Below are 25,628 nucleotides of genomic sequence, written 5' to 3'. Positions count from 1 at the left end.
GTACATCATTCCCTGATAAATTGACTCGTAGATACTGAATATGAACAAAATCCGTCCAATAGTTTAGTAGAAATCGCTGTACACAGACAGACTAGTACTAAAATTATATTTCATGTACATCATTCCCTGATAAATTGACTCGTAGATACTGAATATGAACAAAATCCGTCCAATAGTTTAGTAGAAATCGCTGTACACAGACAGAATAGTACTAAAATTATTATATTTCATGTACATCATTCCCTGATAAATTCACTCGTAGATACTGAATATGAACAAAATCCGTCCAATAGTTTAGTAGAAATGGCTGTACACAGACAGACTAGTACTAAAATTATTATATTTCATGTACATCATTCCCTGATAAATTGACTCGTAGATACTGAATATGAACAAAATCCGTCCAATAGTTTAGTAGAAATCGCTGTACACAGACAGACTAGTACTAAAATTATTATATTTCATGTACATCATTCCCTGATAAATTGACTCGTAGATACTGAATATGAACAAAATCCGTCCAATAGTTTAGTAGAAATCGCTGTACACAGACAGACTAGTACTAAAATTATATTTCATGTACATCATTCCCTGATAAATTGACTCGTAGATACTGAATATGAACAAAATCCGTCCAATAGTTTAGTAGAAATCGCTGTACACAGACAGAATAGTACTAAAATTATTATATTTCATGTACATCATTCCCTGATAAATTGACTCGTAGATACTGAATATGAACAAAATCCGTCCAATAGTTTAGTAGAAATCGCTGTACACAGACAGACTAGTACTAAAATTATATTTCATGTACATCATTCCCTGATAAATTGACTCGTAGATACTGAATATGAACAAAATCCGTCCAATAGTTTAGTAGAAATCGCTGTACACAGACAGACTAGTACTAAAATTATTATATTTCATGTACATCATTCCCTGATAAATTGACTCGTAGATACTGAATATGAACAAAATCCGTCCAATAGTTTAGTAGAAATCGCTGTACACAGACAGAGAAACAAATGCTTTGTCGTAAACGAAATTTTCAATGCTAGGAATGCTGGAAACACTAACTTCCTCTGTGACATAGACCCAATTTCTCATTATACAAAAATATGATATTTCTGTTTTGAAAATGACAAATTTTTCAAAGCAAAAGAGTACCTAATTCTTTCCAATTGTAATATTTCAATATCACAATGGACAAACAATTAAAAAATGTCTTACAGGAGAGGAAGTAGTTCCCCTGCGAAAATGAAACCCTTCATAGTACACAATAATTAACCCGTTCCCAAGTAATATCTCTCTGACATACTGCAGTGTTGTCATGTTTCTTCTCACAGGACGACAAGAGTGAGAAGAATGACAAGATGCCAGAGTCCAGCACTGCTCTCTGAGGGATGCAGTATGAGGCAACTTGTGATTATACGTTTGTACAAGAAGACATCTTCGGACCAACTTCAGTGCTGCAGATGTTGAGCATTTGCTTTCCAATCTACTGAGAAGGCACTGACTTGTTGGAGCATTTACAATTTAATAATTGACTGTAGGGTTTAAAAGTTGTTTTATAAAATTACAGTGTTATAGGGTATGAGGGTTTGAAGAAATAATATTTTAAAATCAAGTTGTTTTATAAAATTACAGTGTTATAGGGTATGAGGGTTTGAAGAAATAATATTTTAAAATCAAGTTGTTTTATAAAATTACAGTGTTATTGGGTATGAGGATTTGAAGAAATAATATTTTAAAATCAAGTTTTATAAAATTACAGTGTTATTGGGTATGAGAGTTTTTATAAAATTACAGTGTTATAGGGTATGAGGGTTTGAAGAAATAATATTTTAAAATCAAGTTGTTTTATAAAATTACAGTGTTATAGGGTATGAGGGTTTGAAGAAATAATATTTTAAAATCAAGTTGTTTTATAAAATTACAGTGTTATAGGGTATGAGGGTTTGAAGAAATAATATTTTAAAATCAAGTTGTTTTATAAAATTAGTGTTATAGGGTATGAGGGTTTGAAGAAATAATATTTTAAAATCAAGTTGTTTTATACAATTACATTGTTATAGGGTATGAGGGTTTGAAGAAATAATATTTTAAAATCAAGTTGTTTTATAAAATTACAGTGTTATAGGGTATGAGGGTTTGAAGAAATAATATTTTAAAATCAAGTTGTTTTATAAAATTAGTGTTATAGGGTATGAGGGTTTGAAGAAATATTTTAAAATCAAGTTGTTTTATACAATTACATTGTTATAGGGTATGAGGGTTTGAAGAAATAATATTTTAAAATCAAGTTGTTTTATAAAATTACAGTGTTATAGGGTATGAAGAAATAATATTTTAAAATCAAGTTGTTTTATAAAATTAGTGTTATAGGGTATGAGGGTTTGAAGAAATAATATTTTAAAATCAAGTTGTTTTATAAAATTACAGTGTTATAGGGTATGAAGAAATAATATTTTAAAATCAAGTTGTTTTATAAAATTAGTGTTATAGGGTATGAGGGTTTGAAGAAATAATATTTTAAAATCAGAAATGTTTTACGTAACCTTTTGAAGGAAAGAGACTGAGCACTGCTGTATCTCGTTTGTAAATATCAGTATACAAATAAATTAAAGGGAACTTCATCTGAATGGAATTGAACTGGTCTGCTGGTAGCAGTAAGACAAATCAACAGCGATCTGGAGAACACCATTAGAAAAAGATAACAAGACTGACTTAAAAAAAAGTTAACATTGTCTGTGCAGAAAGTAATATGTCACTTCTCAGACAAATAGTGAAGCAAGTTCCTTTTCATGAATTATGCAAGTAGTCTTACCGTCTTTTATTATTTTCGTAACCAAACTTTCTGACCCCCCACAACGAAGTTAGCTGAATGAGTAACATTATGTAACAGTCCATGTCTTTTCTTCATGTCTTTCAAGTGCTGTGTAACATTATAAACAGAGTGGTAAAAAATATTGCGAGAATGTTAATAAAAGAGAAATACTGTAAGTCCAACAGTTGATGGACAACTTTTAACAGCCAGTCCCCCACTGAGCAGAAGTCCCACCTGCAGCGTGGAGGCAAGTATATCAACGTGAATCATGCTGCAGCTTCTCTATCAAACAGTCAAGCATGTGTTACCAGCTGATTGGTCTGCAAAAGTCAAGTGTGATTCACACATAGAAATTTGAAAATCTTACGTAAACCAATTTTGGACAGAGGAAGAAACTCTTTATCAGACGGTACAAACATATTTTTCATAAAGTAATGATAATTTTTCCTTCACAATAAAATACACAAAAACATTATTCCACATCCAGAAAAAGACTTGACTCATGTCTTCGTCATTTAATAAACGAACTATGAGATTACCACTTACATCCTGAAGATTCAAAGCAAAAACAGCTGTACAATTTTCATGGTTTTATTTTCAATTATCAGTATGTAAAAGTAAATACAGATTTCATTATGAAATAATAAAATACAAAATTTATTAACAATGCATGTGTTGTACACAAATTTACATATAAAAAGACTTTCAACAAATATAAATGATATATTTTGTAATAAATGTATAGTATTTGTAGCACCAGTGTACAGTACAGTAGAACCCCTAAAATAAAATAATACTAAACTGCCCCCCATTGAGGGTAGCCCTTACGGACTCAGTATATCCTCAAAAAAATGATTATACATATGTAAACATAGATATTAAAGTTTAAAGAAGAGAAACAAAGAAAAGGGCGTGAAAAATTACAATTGCTATTAATGTGGCACCATGTGATTAATTAGGAATTGGCAGGATTTTTTTAACACAATTATCACAATGTCATCCCTCAGAGATGTTGGCAGAGCAAACTGCCGTCGAAATTCTTCGAAAAAAGCTGGTATAGTCCCTCGAGCACCTATGAGCAAGCCGAATACCTCAACGTGAATTAAGGCATAGTTCAGCTTGAAATAGTTGACTGTAGGCTCATAGATCGACTTCTTCTCAAGGTGGACCTCGGCTGACTGATGACATTCTACTTCAAAACGTATCGTGGGGTCCACAATGATGCCCTGTTTAGTGTCAGCATTGTACGCTAAAATATCTCCTCGTCTCGTTGACCCATTTTCAGCTAGACAGGAGATTTCTTCTTCTACTATCCACTAGAGTTGGGCAACACGATTCTTTTTCAGAAGTCGATTCCAACGATTCAATCATACATTACAAATCGATTCTAATGATTCGTTCACGATTCTTCTCAGTCTGCGATTCCAACTATTCTTTTGAATTGTCAATGAGTTCACGATTCTTCCCAGGCTGCGATTCCAACTATTCTTTTGAAATTTTGAATCGTCAACGAACGACTCGCAGGACACTTTCCTTTGCAAACCACGCGTAGAACAATAACATTCTACATCTCTCACATAGATGGCATAAGAGGCGAGACATTGGATTGTCTCTTTCTTATTGGCTGGAACTATTCAGCATGACCTCCATTAGTCTATAAAATTACCCAAGATAATGTTTCTAAATTATAATTTATCAACTGAACCTTATTATGAAGCACATTTTTTGCATTACATCTCTATTTAACTATGCAAATTCCAGGTTTGTGTTCATTATTTTCCATACTTAACAAATGCAGTATTTTGATTTCACTCTCGCTCGGGAGCATTCGGCACGGTTCGGAAATGTCCGCTGACAGGTTACATCAAACAAGTTAATAGAATCGTGGGTTACGATACCATGGCAATTCGTTACGATTCTTTTGAACGACGATTCGTTACGATTCTTTTGAACGACGATTCGTTGATACCACAAATTGATTCTTACGATTCTTTATTATTAGTCGTTCGAATGAACGATTCGTTCACGAATCGACCCAACTCTACTATCCACCCCTTATTTCTTAATGCGGCAGCAATTTTGGATCGTACAAGATGATGTCCAGAGTTCCTCAAGAGCAATCCCTGTTCACATAATCCCAAGACGTGTGCTAAAATTTCAATCTCCGGGCAGGTTCTATTTCTATGAATTCAGTTATCCACAGCCCAAAAATATTAAATGGAAAACGCCAAAAATAAAACTCAACTGCATACCATTCTGAGTACCACGCCCAACCCTGCCTCACTTCTCCTTGCCTCTTGTACCCACGCTGGCATGCTTTATCTGCATTTTGTAGGCCTTTAGTTCTGCATTATCGCAGTGTTTCTGTGAAAAATCTTTAATTTTTCTCAATAATGACAGCAAAGTGCAAAAGTACTGATGCTGGCAGCTCTTCAAATCTAAGAAAAAGCAAAAATAATATTAAAACAAATAAATAAGTAGAAATAAACCCCATACTATTTTATGTTGGTAATGTGTTACTGTCCATAGTTCATCAATTAAACTTTATCACAGGTATGTACAGTCTTAGAAAAAAGTTTTGTCGCACAGCTACTTTATAAATCCCAGAAAGGAGCCAGTGCGCATGATCAGAGGATGAGCGACCTGGTGCACAAGAGAAGGACTAGTTGAGGCTATGAAATTAGTTTTGTTTCGTTGTATGTCTGATCATGCTCACTGCCTCCTTTCTGGGACTTAAAAAGTATCTCTGTGACAAAACTTCTTTCTAACATAAAAAGTAACCTCTTTGTAGAATTCACTGCTATCAGTGGTAGGTATTGTAATGCATTATGTGTTCGCGTAGGCTTCCGCAGCTGGTGTACATAGTCTGTGGATAAGCTTCAGGGCTTCTACCGCGTTGTCTTGGTGTTGGTGGCTGACGTTTCGACCGCTGTGTTGTGGTCATCTTCAGAGCAGTTGTTGGATAAGGAAATAGTCTACCAGCTCGTGTATATATATATATATATATATATATATATATATATATATAGTAGTCTCGATGGGGGGGAGTACTTTCGGTGATAGACCTCAACTGGATTGGACAACGAAGGACCAATCAGATGCCAGAAGGAGAACGTACGACCTATCACAGCAAGTACTCCCCCCATCGAGACTACTATATATATACCAGCTCGCAGACTATTTCCTTATCCAACAACTGCTCTGAAGATGACCACAACACAGCGGTCGAAACATCAGCCAATAACACCAAGACAATGCAGTAGAAGCCCTGAAGCTTATCCACACACCATTGTAATGTATTACTTACAGATACAGGGGGACTACAGCATATCACACTCTTTTAACACAAAACAGTTTCAGAATAAGCAGAGTAATACAGTATATACAGTGACGAAGGCCAATATGTAGAGAATATAATTACTCTTCTTTTTTTTTATTCGGTTATTTAACGACGCTGTATCAACTACGAGGTTATTTAGCGTCGATGGAATTGGTGATAGCGAGATGATATTTGACGAAATGAGGCCGAGGATTCGCCATAGATTACCTGACATTTGTCTTACGGTTGGGGAAAACCTCGGAAAAAACCCAACCAGGTAATCAGCCCAAGTGGGAATCGAACCCGCGCCCGAGTGCAACTCTGGATCGGCAGGCAAGCACCTTAGCCGACTGAGCGACGCCGGTGGCCTACTCTTCTTCTGATTTAAGGGTGTGTATTTCACTGAGATACAAATGCTCCATTATGCACCCCACGAGCTGAAAATCAACCTTGAATACCGCAATGCATGACACCAGCCTTGGGGATTTCCATACTCACTGATGAGGCAACAGGATATATCGCTGATGTTTGCGAGTTTTGGGATATGAGAAGTCATGAACACTCAGCATGTTCGGTCTATGCCATGTTTGTTGTTTGTTCACTGAACCAAGCGTCACTGGAACATGATGGTGCGGTGGCTGGCTGATGACCAGGACGACTCCAGCAACAACGTTCCACTATATTCGAACAACAAACTGCATAGTACTTCAATGGCCTAGGCACAGAGTTCCATCGTTATCACCTTCAATATTCTATTAGCTTAAAAACAATAATAAAAATATATACATGTTAATACCCAAGGAATAAAATTAATAATTTAACAATAAAGGTAAAAATCTCTTTCAAGCCAAATACAATTTATCATAATGGGAAACTACCATGAACCTAAATAAATAACAAAGAAATTAAATAAAGTCTACAACAAAAAATAAAGAACTACTGTATTTACCCCATAATGGACGCACCCCAATTTTTCGCGTTAAAATTTAAAAAAAATTCCCCTCATAATAGACGCATAGAGGAATGTGAATCTGTGACAAATGATAGCAGTGATGCTGAACCTGGCAGCGAATGAGGTAAGGCTAGTGTTAATAATAACAAAGGGTGCTATTCATAGACATTTCGCTATCCCGTGCTACGAGCGTGCTAAACTAGCCTCGGCTATCGAGTGATTACTTGTACAGGATTCATATCATATCGCTAACACTGGTTTATGAATACGAAAAACGTTAGTAGTTCGCTGATCATCCACAGGAAGCCCGCGCTAAGAATGTCTATGAATATGGCCCTAAGTGTTTTGTCTTATTGCCACTCTATTCATTGTTACAAGTTATTATCTGTTTATACAACTGCTAACTATCAATCGTCTTAAGTGCGACGCAATTGATATATAAATTAGTCGTGGCCCGTATATCGTTACGTATTCTATAAATTATTTCAGCATTCGAGCTGGTGCTCATTTAATACGTGTTTTTTTTTTTTTCCCCCCCCCCCCACTAAAATCTTTTCACTAGTTTTTGTTTTAAAACTCGAAAAAAAAAGTGCGTATATTACATGGGCAAATATTGTAAGATCGCTATGTAACAAACTTATACAAACCAATATATCATAAATAAAGTCCACACCTGTGGAGTAGTGGTCAGCGCGTCTGCCCGCGAAACCAGGTGGCCCGGGTTCGATTCCCAGTCGGGGCAAGTACCTGGTTGAGGTTTTTTCCGGGGTTTTCCCTCAACCCAATACGAGCAAATGCTGGGTAACTTTCGGTGCTGGACCCTGGACTCATTTCACCGGCATTATCACCTTCATCTCATTCAGACATTAAATAACCTAAGATGTTGATAAAGTTTATACAACTGCTGCTAACTATCAATCATCTTAAGTGCGACGCAATCGATATATAATTTAGTCACGGCCATATATCATTACGTATTCTATCGAGGATTTCACATTCGAGTTGGCACTCCTTTAATACGTGTTTTTTTTTTTTTTTTTTTCACTAAAATCTTTTCGTTTTAAAAATCGAAAAAGAAAGTGCGTCTATTACACGGGTAAATATAGTAAGATCACTATGTAACAAATTTATACAAACCAATATATCATATAGCATATTTAGCCAAATTTCAGGGCAAGACCACCAGTCACTTCTTGACATTCAGCATTACATTCTGCAATCAACACAGTTCTTGACAGCATTAACAGTGCTATGCTGAGAAGGGCATGGGAAGACCTGGCTGGTGAACATTTGTAGAACTTTTAAGGGAAAAAGCAAGCGTGGTGACCATGAAAATCATCTTCTGTAACCAGATTCTAAGGCTGTAGCTGGTGTTGTCTTCCGCTAGAAGTATTATGCAAATCACAACTGCTGACTGGAAGTGGTGCACAGCATAAAAGATGTGGACCTGGTTTAAAGATCCTCGGCTGTATGACCCGAAGACTGCTCAACATTCCTTCACACTGCTTAGAAGTTGAGGCTCGAAAGACTATCAACTCTGCGTCTCCCAATATGAAGCATCTCGAATGTCGACTGTGGTAACAATAATGTAAGGGCCTCAACATTGTTTTCATTACGAGCGATGTCCATAGCAGTTTTCCCATCTGCGTCGCGGATCATGATATTAGCACCTTTCTGCAGCAAGAATTCCAGGATGTCTCTGTGTGAATGCTGCACTGCGCACATCAGAGCGGTTCGCTTGTACAGGGAGTCCCTGTGCTCTATGTTGCAGCCTTCGTCAACCAGAAGCTTCACCAGGTTCAGATGTCCATGTCTGGTTGCTTCGAGCAACATTGTTGACTCATATACTTTGAAACTGTTTTCAAAGACGACTGGATGCTCGATATTCAGACCGCATTCCAGCAGGAATCTGATCAGATGGACACAACCCTTCCTGAGAGCTACACTTAGCAATGCTTGAATTACACTGTCATCTCCTTCTCTGATTTTACTCTTAACATTAACCAGGTCTTCAACAAATGGTTGCGCTTCAAACAAAAAGACGACTGCAGTCCATGCCTTGACGCTATCAGCCAGATGAAGAGGTCTCCAATGAAACACGTCATCCTGGATGCCGGGGTCAGCTCCACAGACAATGAGGGCTCTGATCAAGTCCTCCGCCAACTGATTAGAGTCTCCACCACTCAAATCAACCTGCCGCAGCACAGCTGCGTGAAGAACGGTTTGGCCACCCGAGTCTCTAGCCCTGACATCCAGTTTGTTTGCGGAGAGCAGCTCAAGCACTGCGGGCACTTCCAGATCCAGCACAGCAGAGTGCAACTCGAGATCCTTGACTAGAAAGTGGGTAAAAAAGTGTCTGACATTTCTGAAATTCAGATTCAAAAGCTCCTCTCTAACAGCATCGCCTGCGCCAGAGCTATACACAGCTCTGGTCAAGTCATTCGCATCATCATCAGCGTCACATAAGAAAACTTTCAGTAAACGAGAAACATAATCCTGCTTGAAATTTCTAGCCAACCAGAGTGCGAGGAAGTACTCCTTGATAGTATTAAGTATGAACTCGAGTTTGCTGCCAGTGCACTTGACAATCCCGACATTTTCACTGCAATCTTTCAGCTTCCTGACAAACTCATCATATTCATCTTTACTCTCTTTCAAAGCAGGAATTTCAGCCACATCAGGCTGCAGCAGCAGGAAGGCAGCAGTGATGGAATAATTTCGTTCAACATTTGCTTTCTTGAGGTTGCAGACCTCCTGCACTGCAGGCTTCGTTGTGTCCATCTTATTTCTTTCGTAGTAATTCAGAAGTTTCGCATCTATGAACTTAGTGCAAAATTTAAACAAATTTAACACGTCAGGGAGACATGATTCTCCTTTTTCAATAGATATTCTCAAATCACTCTGAAAAGCCTCACACAGAAATGCGCATTGCAATGGAATACCTAAAAACTTGCGGAAATTTCCCTTCATTAAATGAAGCAATTTTCTACTAAAATTATCTTCCAGCGATTCCTGAAGACTTGGTATACATTGCTTCCACTTAAAAGACAGAAAATGTTTTTGATCTGACGAAGAGAACGGCTCCAAGGTGAGAGCTAACGTTGACAACTCCTTCTCCAATTCTTCCTTCAACGTGGGTTTTGTTGTGACCCACAGCTTCTGCAATCCTGTCGCCACAAGCTGTTTCAGAATTAGGTTCACTTTGTGTGAATAGATTGGAGATATTTCATCGTAGTCATCGAACAGCACGCAAACATTCTGCATGTTGAGTAGCTTGCACCTGAACAGCGGCTCCCAAGTTTCTGGAATGTCTGCAACGCATAGAAGGAAATTAATGACGTGTTCTAGGCTAGGCTGACCAGGCAAGTCACGCAGCAGTCTTGTGGAGTCACCTAGACTCACCAATATTACAAACATGGAAGGATCTGCCTGCTTTATTTCTCGTGCTAGATGGCTAAGCAAGGTGGACTTGCCCATCCCAGGATCCGCTGACACCACCACCACTCGCTGTGACACCTCCATCACGTTCTTGTATTCGGAAGTTTTGTTTAAGTGTTTCCGCAGGATCGTCATGTCCCCATGTGACTTCTTCCACGTCAGTTCACCGTTGTCCATGTACAGCCAATGCACAGAGGAGTACCTCTCAGTCAGATTATTGAAGTCCTCTTCTGTGTTTATTAATGAAATTCCCTCACGTGTCCGGCACCCCCTCAAACCAGATGCAGACATGGCCAACACCACTGAGCAGCCCACTGCTCTATCAGAAGCAATCTGCGTTCTCACTTTATTGCAGACTTGCAAAGTGCGAGGAATGTAAAAGTCCACAGTCACTGCTGCTCCCATCACAGGCTCGCATGTCAGCAACTGGATAACAGCGTCAGCAGACACGGCCTGCTTGTCGGTGCCAACAACGGCTTTAGCAGCAATTCTGCACCCCTGGAAGCTGACCGGTTTCTCCAACACCAGCCGCTGAGACCCATCATCCAAGTCGCTCAGGCACGTGTTGTCGGTGAGAGTAGGGAACTGACCACCGCAGTCCGAGTTCGATATGCAGACCAGCGTCAAGTGGGGATCAGCGGGCAGGTCAGGGGGGTTGGTGGCATCGAGCACCACCACCAGCACTCTGCACCAACTGCCCCACAGTGCCTGCACATCATGCCACCGTGCAGCCAACTCGCTGTACCGCACGAGAAGATGGGGCTCTGCGCCCAAACTCTTGTGCAGCTTGAGGATGCTGAGTTCCACGGTCCCCTGCGTGACAATGTATACAAGCCCCTTCAGAGACAGAATCTTAGATCCCAGCTCTTGAAGCACTGTCTCCTGGAAATTAACTTCAACCCTCTGCAGCTGCTTCAGCAAAGACTCAGAGATATGATCAGCACAAAGCTGCTGCCAAAAAGGCTCAGTTCTTGTTAGAAAGTGTCTGTTATTCTGCCACCAGTCTTCAACACATTGCAAAAATTTATCATAGTCAACGCCCTTCAGTTCATCCTTTATGATGTCATCAAGCTGATGCTGAGATGCCTGCCCTGTGAACAGACGTAACTGAGACAGAAACTCCAGAATACCGGAAACATCACCTGCAGTTTCCAGTTCTTTCAACGCTTCTCTCACGTGAGTCGGTGATTTCACTTTACTCCCATACAGTCCCTCAACAACGTCAAGCATCTTCTGATCTAGTGGCAACTCTTCCACCCCAACTGCTTTCAACAGTTCCAGATATTTGGATAAGCTCTGAAAGAAATCGCTGACTTCCTGAAGAGGACCTTCTGAAAAGCGATAACAACTTCCTCCAGAGGTAAGTACATTCAAAACATCACAATTATTATTAACTGCAGCCCCTACTACATCAGTTCTCATTTTGGCATTGGTATACAAAATGAACAACGCGTCTTTGAACTCCCTGTCACCCGGCAGGTCACCGTGCTGACCCCACTGCTGCCTCACCCTGCAGTACGACTTGTAGTGCTGCAGCACACTGAAGTTTCCCTTAAGATTTGTGAGCTGGCTGACCTGTATTGTGCCAACATTTTTTTTGTGTTTGAGCTGCAAGAAAGCTGTCTGCCTGCCCAGTCTCAGCACAACATCGTCAAACGAGCCCGCTACTTCCATGTTGGAGGCAATGTCGAAGTTGTGGCCAGTCTCCAGTGCGCGCAGGAACCAGAGGGCCATCAGCTTCACCTCGTACTTCTCCCCTTGCATGTCCGCACGAGTCGGAGTTTTCTTATACTTCTGAGGAGTTGCTGAGCTCTGAAAAGATGTGAACAGAAACCAACCAGTGCATTTATGGAGACTATTACACTTTTACTAAGTCATACTACTTTTGACCAATAAAACGGTACGAAAGGATGTATTTCAACCAATCATGGCTGCTTATTGAACAATTTTATCGCGTCCCTAGCATTTGTTTAATTTTATCACGTCCCTAGCATTTGTTTAATTTTATCGCATCCCTAGCATTTGTTTAATTTTATCACGTCCCTAGCATTTGTTTAATTTTATCGCGTCCCTAGCATTTGTTTCTTGTTTGCCAACATTTCAAACTGCGCTGGTCTGGACATCAGAAAAAAAAAACAAAAAAAAAAACTGAAAATTACAAACCACTTCAGTCGATGCACAGCAGTTTCAAATATGACTCGCACTGGCATTCAAGAACAAGAATTAATAAAGATCACTGGTCATAGCTATGCATCTTCCCTGAAACCCTATTTACAAATTAATGAAGAGCACCATTCGGAAATCCTGAATAAGTTGAGAAATACACCATGTAGGCCTACATCAATGAGTTCCACTTCTTTTAAGCACACGTCCAATATAACATCAACTGAACCACCAACCACTACAACATTCAAATTTGAAAATTGTACATTCAATAATTATTCCTTTTAAAATTAGGCTATTCATGTTTATTTTTTATGTCATCGTCATTAATTAAATCTTTTCTAACACTTGTATATATTATTTAGGTTATGTTATAGCTTCTGCTATATGATATTATGGATAGTCACGTATCAGAGATTGTTTAATATTAAGATTTATTGAAAACCATCTGTCAAGTGACGTTGATTACTGGGATTCGGATAATTGAAGTGGAATGCAAGTATTTTAATAAAAATGAAACTGAATCAACAAAGCCTTCTTGACTAGTAACACTGCCATCATGATCTAGATCGAGAAGGCATTGCTAGTAATCGTCTACAGAGTTCAATGAAGATTCCATAGTTGGCACAACTGATAGCAAGATAACAGCTAATCATAACACACTACTGCCATCTAGCGTAATATTTGTAATGTTGAGATGGTACAATAATACATTTGAAGACAGTTGTATTTTCGTAAGTCAATCCCACTCGAGTTTTGATTTTCTCTAGATAAATCAAAACCTCTAGAGAGATTACTGTTGATAACAAGGCTCACAAACTACCGCAAGTAACATATGAAACAATTACAAGATACCTAGAAGATAAATGGATCAGAATTAATGTCAAATCCAGAAACGTTCCTTCAGAGGAAACATAAATCCATGTGAGAATTAAGTTCATATGTTAAAATATTTCTTCAGCCTAATTAAGTACGACATTTAAAAATATTACTGTTACATACTTTGATAAGGGGATCTGGAACCTCCTATCTTAATATATGTAAAATTACTGATATTTACTATATCTTTTCTCTAAACTGTTGAGAGTAGAACAATAAAATTTTTACAGATTATTTCTAACACTCTTATAAGTAATTTGACGGAAGGGTTTTCAAAAATAGTATCATTTTATAAACTTAATTTTTTTCTGAATATATACATTTTAGCTTCATTTTTTTCAAGAAATCTATTTTAAAATCCATTATTTTTTTAAAACTCCTGTGTCAATTAATGCTACAATACCAACTAAATACACACAGAAATTTTGAACTTAATCTAACCACTAGAAGCAGACACATGGTATTCTTGATAGAGAAAAATACAAACTTACGGAAAATGGCTGCCAAAGTTATTACAATGCCCCAGCTGCATATTCCTCATCTTAGATAAAAATTTTTAAAATATATTTCCATAATGCATAAATGAAATACTGTTGGAAAGAGGATTTTTCAGAGAATATAATACAAAAATTCAAATTTACAGCACATTACACGGTCCAAGTTCCCTTAAATTTTAGTTGTTTCATATATCTATTTCCAATGGAAATACACTGATATAGTTCATAAGTGAAGCCCAGATTTGCAGGCACTGCACGTTAAGAATGACACCAAGTGTAGTTGACTGGATGTGGTATCTGACAGGCGGGTCTTTAAAGCCTAGTTCACAAGACTGCAAAAGTATCCGTAACTCTCTAACTAAATTATGGAATTTGCTAAATTACGACAGGCAAATTATTCATCGCTGATATGTTTTTCAATCAGCACGAAATTTATAAGCCAGTAAAGACACTCTTGTCTAAAATACGTATTCAATTAGATAAAAATTATCATATGTGTTTCACATGTTCTTACATGCATCATATTCAAATATCGTAGCCCTATAGTAAAAAGTATAGGGAGTTATGAAATTTTTAGCAATGTATTGTACTTTCATGGACACTATCCCTGAACCACACAGTAGATAAAGCTTCGCTGAATAAATTAAAAAAAAAAGTAAAGGTTTGACAATGTCTGGCTTGTTCCAGGAAATACGAATGCCAGTGGCGTAGTGACTGACGTCACATGTGCATTATTCCTTCACTATTCCTGTAACTCACCTCTGGTTCGAGTCTGTTCCAATGCCTCTTCAAATTCTGACGAGGGCTGAAAACAAAAAAAACCAGAAATATTACACTCCACACACTTTTTCGACATACACTGTGCGAGGTATTTTTTTTTTTTCCACTTGACTTTCGTAATTCAATCAAGCATCTCCCTCTAGCCGCAATACACCGTAACTAAGGTATAGATATTTCATGCCACAGCCATTACTTAATGGTGCACCACTTGTGTACGGTATCCATATCTCAGTTCCATGTGCACTTAAACATAAAAGAAAGTATGTGCAACATGCTTCAATTGAGACATTATTTACTTACTGGCTTTTAAGGAACCCGGAGGTTCATTGCTGCCCTCACATAAGCCCGCCATCGGTCCCTATCCTGTGCAAGATTAATCCAGTCCCTACCATCATATCCCACCTCCCTCAAATCCATTTTAATATTATCTTCCCATCTACGTCTCGGCCTCCCCAAAGGTTTTTTTCCCTCCGGCCTCCCAACTAACACTCTATATGCATTTCTGGATTCGCCCATACGAGCTACATGCCCTGCTCATCTCAAACGTCTGGATTTAATGTTCCTAATTATGTCAGGTGAAGAATACAATGCGTGCAGTTCTGCGTTGTGTAACTTTCTCCATTCCCCTGTAACTTCATCCCTCTTAGCCCCAAATATTTTCCTAAGCACCTTATTCTCAAACACCCTTAACCTATGTTCCTCTCTCAAAGTGAGAGTCCAAGTTTCACAACCATAAAGAATAACCGGTAATATAGTAACTGTTTTATAAATTCAATTGAGACATTGCAAGAGGGAATGTTGTTTGCAATGTTTTTCCGATCAGCTATTCAGTTGTGAAGTATAACTGAAACATGAATTTGAAGGAGGATAATCTCCACAAAATTTGCCAACATATACATGAAACGACAAAGATTGTTTTTTCTGCAAATAATCGAACTTTTTTTTTATCGAAAAATGACCCATCTCCTCCCTTAATGCAGGCCGCGAACATCGCAGCAGCAGCAGTAATAAATATTTTGCAGGAGTAGATACATTTTGAAAAAGTCGAAAATTAAAACATATGTAGACCTAATAACTTGAAAAAAAAGTAGTGAATTGATACTAATGAAGCTTGAAACATCAGTACTAATAACAAAATGTAAATCAAGTCTGGAGCTTAAAAAATTCAGAAATAGAAATTTCACCCTTTCATCCCATAACTGCAAATATGTTGCCTGTTTTGCAATATTATCGACTTTCTCGTTTCCAGGTATACCACAATGACTAGGTATCCATAACATATTTGCAACCAAGACCTCTTCAAGTGATATCTCTATCCAGTGCTTTTGCTTCAGTAAAGTCTCACTTTACAAACCTATCGATCAACAATTCACTCTCTTCTGACAAAGGCAAAATTTTACAATCTGTACAAAAGAAACCAAATGACCTGGAAATGTACAAAAACTTGCCCAGACATGTTCAAACATTTTTAACAAGAGCCAGAACAGGTCACATTGTCACTCAATTGTACCTACACCGATTTCACATTTCTGATAATCCTACTTGTCTGTGGTGTAATAATCATGATGAAGATCTGAAACACATTATTTTATACTGTCCATCCATAAACCGCAAAAGAAGTAAATTAAAATCATCAGTACCAGTTGCAGAAGACACAGCCCTGCAGTATATATTGACTACACCCCAACTCTGGCTACTAGCAACAGACATCTATGATGAACACCGATCAAAATACCCCTCATCTCGTGAAAAACAACAACTGAATAGACTACAGTGGACTATAGTGGGCTTTATGTTGTCAGCAAACAGCTGGATACATTAAGAAGATTGTTAATTAGTGGGGTTTAAAAAGGGCGCGTCAGCATCTATGGCTATTTGCGCCCTTATCTAAAATTCTTTACAGAACGGAGACATAATACAATAATCAGAATGCTTAAAAGAACTAAAAAATGTTGTCATGATTAAAATGAGGTACACAAATGCAGTTTCAACAGGGTGATGCATAAAACATTATAAAAATCTCAGACCTTAACTAGTATTTAAAAAGAGACAATAAAATAATAATACAAAAGCTACCATAAATAAATTATCTGGCGTATTTCTAAAATACTCGGATGTAAAAGGTCCGAATGTCAAGTTTGTTAAAAAACTTATATAGGCTACTAAATAACAAGTGTAACCTCCAGATGTAAAGCGTCCGGAGGCAGGGAAACGGGTCAATAAAAAACTAAATCACCCTGTCAAGTCCTGTATTAGATAAAAATCTCAGAACTGCATTTGTATAATTAAAATCATTTCCAAGAGCGTCACGTAGAGTCAGCCGAATTCCATATTTCCGACGGACATGGCTTAAGAAGATTGATTGATCCCATAACTGCTCTTTGGCTTCCCACAGTCCCCTGGTGGGAACCACTGTTCCACTCTACATCTTAGGCCAGGGAGCCACAATAACATAAAGTGAGGAAAAGGGGCCTCATCATCAAAGAAGTTGAGAAACAGTGCCTCAGATCACGGTGCCACATGCGAACACTTGTTTCATAACGTGCTAGTAACTGCGAAGTGTACCAAGGTGCTTGGCTCTACTCCCCGCAGCACGTACCTGGATCCTGCATCGCAGGTTCGCACCTCGTCCTCCAGCTGTCTGTACTTGTCCTGCAGCCGCTGACGCTCCTGCTCATTGGCTTGCAGACGGGCCCCGATGTAGGCCAGGTGCGACTCACAGGGAGTGTTGCAGTGGGACATCTGTGGGGACCAGGTTCGATTCAGTACCTCTACTGCATATTACTTATTTTAAAACTCAAATTTTATTTATCTCGTTCAACATTGCAGTCATAACACAAGTCAAAACAAAATGTATTTATAAAATTAGACTAGTCTACAAAACTGGGCTACAGCAGACAGCTGTCTGCAGAAAGATTGGAATAACAGAGGTTTTGTTAACTGTCCGAAGACAGGTTTGAACCTCACAAGTGATACCAACAAGGCACCACTTATGACGCAACTAGGCCAGAAGAAAATGGGGTAAGATGGCCAGTTCCTTTCCCTCTCCAATGCATACATCGCACACCAGTCAGACTTCAGATGCATACAAACAATTGTTCTTCCTCTGACACATATCGTCAAGTGAGCTGTACTGCCTGATAATACGAGGGTCATTTCATAAGTCATGGCAACTATATTATATCAGCCAATAAAGTTGCAGGAATATAAATTCACTATATGCGATTGAAGGTCACTGGAATGTGCTTCACAATGCTAGTACCAAATTGGGTCCAAAAAAGTTTCATATCCACTGTTCAAAAATTAAAACAAAAAATCGATGTCCTGAATTTAAAAGAAAACTTACAAATTAAACCAAACCCCTTAACTCTATTAAATATAGAGTATAATCTAAATTTAACACAAGAAATACTGAAATCAGAAGTAAAAACTGAAATAATGAAACAATTGTCTTTAGAGACAATTAATATTAGGTACCCTCCACAAAATTTGCTTCATTTATACACCAATGGATCCTTGATCTCCAGAGAACAAGGTGCCGGTGCAGGTGTTACGTGCTGTCTCTTCTCACTTTATAGATCTCTTGGGTATGGAACAACAAGTTCCTTGTGGCAGAAATGCTCGTCAGGAGAAATCGTTGCAATAAGTGAAAGTCTCAGGAATCTTCTCTGCCACATCAATAAATTTAAGAATGCAGTTATATTGTCAGACTCCAAAGCAGCTATTCTATCAATAGTCTCTAAACACACACCTTCATCTCAAACAGCAGAAATAACTAAAATGCTCTCTCAATTAATATCACTCAATAAAAGAATTGTATTCCAATGGATACCATCCCATTGTGGAATCCTGGGAAACGAGAATGCGGATGCTTTAGCAAAGAAGGGCAGCACTGCTACTTACAGACCTGTTACTAAATCTACGTATTACTCTGTGAAAAGATTTATTAAATCTACATACTTAGACTTCAACAAACAAAATATGATAACTCAATCCCAAGGGAAAAAATGGAACTCTCTGCATCATAATCCACAGTTGATTCCCGATTTACCACGAAAATCGTCTGTAGCTGCATTTAGATTGGCAACAGGCCATGATTGTTTGGCCAAACACCTGCATAGAATTGGAATATATCTGTCCCCTAACTGCCCATTGTGCAACTCAAACCAAGAAATGGATTTGGAACACCTCAAAATCTGTGCTTCATTGGCTGACCATGATAATATCTTTGAAAAATATTGGAGTGCAAGAGGTCAAATGACTTTATTGTCATATGCCTGGCATTAGAAAACAACAACAACAACAAACTGGGTCCAGGTACAGGAGGCAGTGGGTAAGGGAAATTGAAAGTATCGTATTATGCACAAAAGGAAACAAAATACATTACTCACAGCTAACAACCTTCAAAATAATCTTCCAAAACTTCCACACATCTTTGTCAATGATAATGCAGACGTTGAATACCATCGGCTGTGTGTGATTCGTCTACGTGTACCACCTCTCGTAGAAACGCTGTTAAGATTTATTTTGAATAATTTCGAGGGAAAAATTGTTCCGAGGCCGGGTATCGAACCCGGGTAGCTCAGTGGGAGAGCGTTGGTACGTTTAACCAAAGGTCCCGGGTTCAATACCCGGCCCCGGAACAATTTTTCCCTCGAAATTGTTCAAGTTTACTTTACAGGGAGTTATTCCTGAAAGCTTAATTTGTAAGATTTATTTTATTTTATTGGGTTATTTTACGATGCTGTATCAACATCTCAGGTTATTTAGCATCTGAATGAAATGAAAGTGATAATGCCAGTGAAATGAATCTGGAGTCCAGCACCGAAAGTTACCAAGCATTTGCTCATATTGGGTTGAGGGAAAACCCCGGAAAAAACCTGAATCAGGTAACTTGCCCTGACCGGGATTCGAACTCGGGCCACCTGGTTTCGTGGCCAGATGCGCTAACCGTTACCCCACAGGTGTGGACTCGCTGTTAAGAGTTAAGATGTCCTCTCTATTTGCAAACCGCTTCCCACACAGCGGGTTTTTCAATTGCTTCTCATAGCTCAGAATAACACTGACGAGCATTTCTGCCACAAGGAACTGCAATTTTCACGTATGACCACTGTTCAACTTTACTTACATCCATCTTAGCACAGCCTCTAGCATACTAACTTTTGCGTGTGTTGTCAACTAGCCACCAATGCACACAGACGCAATCTGGTGGTGGCATCCCGTACAGTGTACAACAGGTTTTCAAACTATACACTGAACTAACCACATTTTCGGTTATTCGGAAAAATATAACATAGTTGCCATTATGTACTTATGAAATGACCCTCGTAGATGTATAGATATGGAATTAAAATTTGAAGAGACTTGATGGGAGGCAACAATTTCGCAACGACTTTTCACAAGTAGCATATATACAGGGGCTCTTGTTTACTGCACATGCGCAGTGTGTTGTAAGTGAAACTTATACAATAAGGGCATTTGTACGTATCAGCCAGAACCTCAAGCAGAGGCTTGTATAAGGGTAAGGCCTTGTAATCACACTCTAGGAAAAATACGTAGAAATACAATGTACAGCACTTCATATTTTTTCTGCAGCAAAAAAAAATAAATAAATAAAGTGGGAGAGAAAAAAAAGGAGTGACAGAAAGACAGTCAGATATTCTGTCAATCAGTTATTAATAGGGTGAACTGTAACTTTGTTTCATCTTTCAGAATAAAGTCTAAAATTTTCTATATATATATTTTTTATTTTAGTTGGTTATTTAACGACGCTGTATCAACTACAAGGTTATTTAGCGTCGATGACATTGGTGATAGTGAGATGATATTTGGCGAGATGAGGTCGAGGATTCGCCATAGGTTACCTTGCATCCACATTACGGTTGGGGAAAACCTCGAAAAAAACCCAACCAGATAATCAGCCCAAGCGGGGATCGAACCGGCGCCCGAACGCAACTTCAGACTGGCAGGCAAGCGCCGTAACCAACTGAGCCACACAGGTGGCCAATTCTCTATATGTGTCTCTAGTTACAGAATATCATGAATCCAGTAATTCCTTCTCTTCGTTCATCCTCTGATTCTTCACATAATTGCCCTACAGCTAGTACGCAATCCATTTTAAACTGCAACATGCTTCGGCTTGATTCTATTCGATTCCACTAAACGTGACCAGCGGCAGACATTTTATTCCATTTTGCTTATTCTGCTAAGTGGTGCAGACCTTTCCTTGAGTTTCAACTCCTTCCTGAGCTAATTAATCTCTCTAGAAATTGTAAACGGGGAACCAAACTACAGTATGCCAAAAGAAATAATACTGAAATTATCGCTCATCTGCTGTCCATGTTTCTATAGCAACCAAATATTTACTTATTGTATGCGACAGTTTAACATATTGTGTATTCAGTGTTGGGGTTAGTGCTGCAAGTTATGGTTCTCAACAGAGGAGATGGTGTTTATCGTGCAGCATTATTTCCGATCATATGGAGCGGGGCATCAGAATTGGCCAGCTTGCACCACGTTAAAGAGCAGCACCAGGAGCGATTTAACAATGCGGCACCAAATAACACAACAATGTTAGCTGTCGTCGAGAATTTCCGTCGTACGGGATCAGTTTTATGTCGCCTTGCATGTTATAATGACTTATCTTGATTTTCAGAGTATGTTTGTAATTTGAGTACTCCGTATGACCGAAATAATGCTCCACGATAAACACTTTCTCCTTTGCTGTGAGAACCACGTGTTGGGCTTTTGTCGGAAACGAGAGTTATTGCGTAACAACAGGCATCATAGAGTCCGTGGAGCTATCGTCTGTCTTCTTCGGAACAAGGTTGGGAAGTTCATGAAGAGGTCCACTGCATTTCTGAAGACTGCTCTCACAGAAGAGCGGATATAACAGCAATAAACAGGCAACAACAAAAGACTATTATCATAGATCCAACTATACGCATGGAGAGAGATCTAAACCAAGCTCATCAGGTTGATCAGGAAAAGAGGGCCATTTATGAATCTTGTATTCCCTACCTTAGTGCCAAGTATAACATCCCTCTCTTCAATTGGTCAGTGACAGGTTTATTTTTTGGTGCTCGGAGTTCTTTACCAAAATTTACATACTAGTCTTTCAGGTAAAGACTAGATTAGCATAATATATACGTCACTGTGTACATTAACAGAAAACCACAATTCCAAGTCACACAGAGATTGTGTGCACTCGATGTGGGTCTCTGGCGTTTCGTCAGCCCACGCAAGTTGTGTGGATATAAAGGGAAAAGTTGAGACAGTGTCGGGTGGAGTTCCCGGGTAGCTCAGTTGGTAGAGCGCTGGTACATTCAACCAGAGGTCCCGGGATCGATACCCGCCTCAGGAACAATTTTTCCCTTGAAATTATTCAATTATCAATATTATCTTTTGAAATTCAAACAATCATCTCGCAAATTCTTAAAGATTCCCTGCAGATTATACAGTTTCATTTATACCACTCAGAAGGCCTTAATTAAGGATATGCTAATTTTAAATAAAATCTTTTATTTATAAGATAATTTTATAGTCATCTTCTAAGATTTTATTTTATAATTGATAATCAGTGGTGCTTAACTATTACATTTTATTTTTATAACAATATTCATATTTAATTGATTATATTTTATTTGCTATTAATTTCCGGATCTTCGTGGTCATCCTTAATTAAGGCCGGACGAGTTATTTCTCTCTCTTTCTCTCTCTCTGCAGAAATCAACACAAAATTGAATTCACAATATTTCAAACTATTGTATAAAATAAATAAATACTTCGTTGCTATGGAAACGTGGACAGCAGATGAGCGATAATTTCAGTACTGTTTGTTTTGGTGCATATTAACATACATGTTTAGAAACATTCTAGTTTGCCTAGAAGAAGAAAAAAAAGAGATGCTATGAATGAAAATAAATATAAGAAAAATGTTAATAATTTTGCAACAGATTACTTTATGGAGCAGAGCCCAAACGCTTGCACACAGCTTATGCTTACCTTCCTTAGACAGGGGTGACTGTTTGAAGTCTGCCGGACAGCATTCCTGGGAGTATCATGATTCACTGTTTGGTGCCATCTATCTATTCAGCTACACATCACCCGAATCCACTACGAAAGCGGCTTCATCCTTCTGGGACTTTGTAGCTTCTTCAGATCGGTATTATCTGTATGCAAGTCAAAAACAGAAGAGAATTAAACGCTGAACATAAAATATCAAACACCTGAAACAACTTTCCTTCTCCTGGTTACAACTGAATGTTTCTTGCACTAAACAACTCACACATACTTTCCATGTACAGGATGAGTGACGAAGAATGCTGAACTGTACAGTACGACAGTATCAATATTCGCATACAAACACCTACAGTAACTGAAGCTAACTTGCTCTAGAAATTAGCATGCTTACAGCAAGAATAACGTCAATTCACGCGGTTTTAGGGTTTCACAAATAGGCTTTTGGATACCCCCCGTGTCCTCGAATTTGAAATTTTCACTGTTTCAGAACTACATAGAGGTTCCATCATCAGGGCAGAAGGTAGGAGGGGATGGGGATAACTTAAGGTAACCGTGTACTGAAATGTGGCCCTGTTCCCTCTCTAATCATCATATTACAAATTCCCATGATCTTGTACTGGACCCAGGCCCTAGACCTATATGTAGGGTATGAAATACGTCGTGACAGGATACAATGTAATCTCAAAATCGAAATTGTTCATACCTTTTCTAAATAGCTATATTTTCGTATACACTTACGTAAATTTAGTAGCTTTAAATGATAAGAAGAAATAATACTCACCCTTACACACAATTCAATAGAATTTCACTCAAACCCTCGAGATACGAACAAATCCCTAATCATAGTACAAGCAACAAATCAACATGGATAAATATGTACATATTTATCCATAATTATATTTATCCATGTCTGTAACAGCTGTAATATTGGCGCGAAACAGTGTGGCAGTGTGCCCAACCGAAATATCTGCGTGAGCTGTGTAAAATATCCTCAAGTCACCTTCAGTGTTACCAGATCGAGGGATTAATCCCTCAGTTTAGACCATTGAAGAATAGAGGTCAGTGGTAGGCATAGCTTTTATAACAAAGGGAAATAAGAAATGTGTAAGCAATTTTAAGAAAATGTATGAATATTCAAAATAAGAAATAAAATAATAATTCAATATATAGATTCAAATAAATTTATAATTATGGTTCTATCATCAGGCAATAGGCCTAGAAATAAATCTCACATGACGATATAAATATCAGAGGAAGAACAATAATTAATTATTGTTGTAGCCTATACATCTGAACAATAATACACTTTTGACCACCCTATTGACTAATGCACTTTTGCGTGCATTTCTCATATTATACATGAAGTCTTATTACTGTAATAATGTGGTAATATGTTACCATTAACGTCTTTGGTTACTGTAGTCAACAATGTATGCAATTGGGGCTCTACTAATCGCAATTAAAAAAAAAAAAAAAAAAAAAAAAGATTTTCTGAACTTTCTGGAATTTGTTTATCCTATGTTCTACAATTTCTATCAATAAATTCTACGTTCATTTCAGCCAGCGATGTACAGCCTGACACCATTGACACCTAAAATGAAGATGAATAAGAGACCCTATATATTGAAAGTGCAGTAACTTCGTGATTTATTTCCCTTATTAAGAAGTGAACAATATTTTGCTTACCTGAAATTTGAATGTTAACATTACTAACGAAGTTAAAAAGAAGTACAATATATAATATAAACAGTTCGTATGGTTTAATATTTCAACATTACCGGTACATGCACTGTTAAAAGTGATTAATTAAGTTTCTGCAGATTACATTTGTGTGTTTGTAAACAAGTTTGTGATTGTTTTTTTTCTTTCTTTATTAGCAAGTGAATAATATTTTATTTACATCTAATTCGACCCCTAATACTACTAACGAGATTAAAAACGAGTGTATAAGATGAATGTTGTTTTTCAATTAATTCTTTTTGGTAACAATATAGCCTATACATTGTTTAGAGTGACATTACTTTTTTCATTGTGTTCTACTAGGATTGTGCGCATGTAAAATGCATCAAGTTGTAATTTTTTGTGGACTTCTAAATTCAATTTTCTCAAAAGTACAATTTCATGACTTTACACACCCACCCATCAATTAAGACTTCCATTTGGTAAATTAAAATATGTGACAAAAATATTGAAAAACTGTAAAATTTTTGCATGTCGTGGTAGACTTTTGTGATACGGAAATCTGACAAATTGTCACGATTTCTCCCGACAGACGGAATGCTTCATGATATACATAATTATAAATTTGACAATTTGTAGAGTTGTCATTTGTTATTTGTCAAAATGACATATTTACAATCGTCAAGTTTCATGAAATGGCCTCCAAAATGTCTAAACAGTCTACAATATGATGTTGATTTTTATTAATTTTACCAAAGTTAGAAATCAGACTCATAAAAATCATTGTGGAACATGTGAATTTGACCTGGTATGAGTGTTAAGTGCATCTGATTAGTGTTTTTCAACAAATTTCGAGATAACTACTTAATTTTCCCTGTGAATAAAATAAGAAGCTGTAACAAAATCCAAATGATGCGAACATTTTTGTGGTTCTTCCACGTACCAATAGTTGTGGAGACGTTCCAGTTTATCTTGGCCTTAAAAGGAAAAGCACACACTGCAAGTTATAGTATTTCCCCGATAGATAGCTGGACTGTCGCAGCAGAAACGAAGACAACGTGGAATTTATTG

General features: G+C 37.9%; 2 protein-coding genes across 4 annotated transcripts in view; one reads left to right on the top strand and one right to left on the bottom strand.

The window, feature by feature from the left end:
* Positions 1-3,009, top strand: part of LOC138698680 (glutamate receptor ionotropic, kainate 2-like) — an 85,617-nt gene extending 82,608 nt beyond the window's left edge. For 2 of the 3 annotated variants that reach the window (XM_069824849.1, XM_069824850.1), the window contains exon 17: positions 1,347-3,009. In XM_069824849.1, coding sequence (XP_069680950.1) covers positions 1,347-1,400 — 54 coding nt within the window. In that variant the 3' untranslated portion in view covers positions 1,401-3,009. The remainder of the gene's footprint in view (positions 1-1,346) is intronic. The other variant, XR_011331923.1, reaches the window with a different exon arrangement.
* Positions 3,010-8,454: 5,445 nt separating this feature from the next.
* Positions 8,455-23,796, bottom strand: LOC138698679 (uncharacterized). Its single transcript, XM_069824848.1, has 5 exons — positions 23,659-23,796; positions 22,860-23,026; positions 17,455-17,597; positions 14,835-14,880; positions 8,455-12,348 (listed from the first exon to the last, which is right to left on the bottom strand). The coding sequence occupies exons 3-5, from the start codon at positions 17,595-17,597 to the stop codon at positions 8,605-8,607; spliced, it is 3,933 nt and encodes a 1,310-aa protein (XP_069680949.1). The 5' UTR covers positions 22,860-23,026; positions 23,659-23,796; the 3' UTR covers positions 8,455-8,604.
* Positions 23,797-25,628: the final 1,832 nt, after the last annotated feature.

This window comes from Periplaneta americana, chromosome 4 (assembly GCF_040183065.1).
Source record: "Periplaneta americana isolate PAMFEO1 chromosome 4, P.americana_PAMFEO1_priV1, whole genome shotgun sequence".
In the NCBI taxonomy this organism is placed as follows: domain Eukaryota; kingdom Metazoa; phylum Arthropoda; class Insecta; order Blattodea; family Blattidae; genus Periplaneta; species Periplaneta americana.
This window is presented reverse-complemented; position numbering and strand designations above follow the sequence as displayed.

What these genes read in the sequence shown, in the direction of transcription:
- LOC138698679 (XM_069824848.1), bottom strand. Translation starts at nt 17,597, where the DNA reads ATGTCCCACTGCAACACTCCCTGTGAGTCGCACCTGGCCTACATCGGG. An exon ending in ACCTGCGATGCAGGATCCAG is followed by an intron (nt 14,881 to 17,454) that starts GTACGTGCTGCG and finishes TTTTGTTTTCAG; the next exon opens with CCCTCGTCAGAATTTGAAGA. An exon ending in GGAACAGACTCGAACCAGAG is followed by an intron (nt 12,349 to 14,834) that starts GTGAGTTACAGG and finishes ACATCTTTTCAG; the next exon opens with AGCTCAGCAACTCCTCAGAA.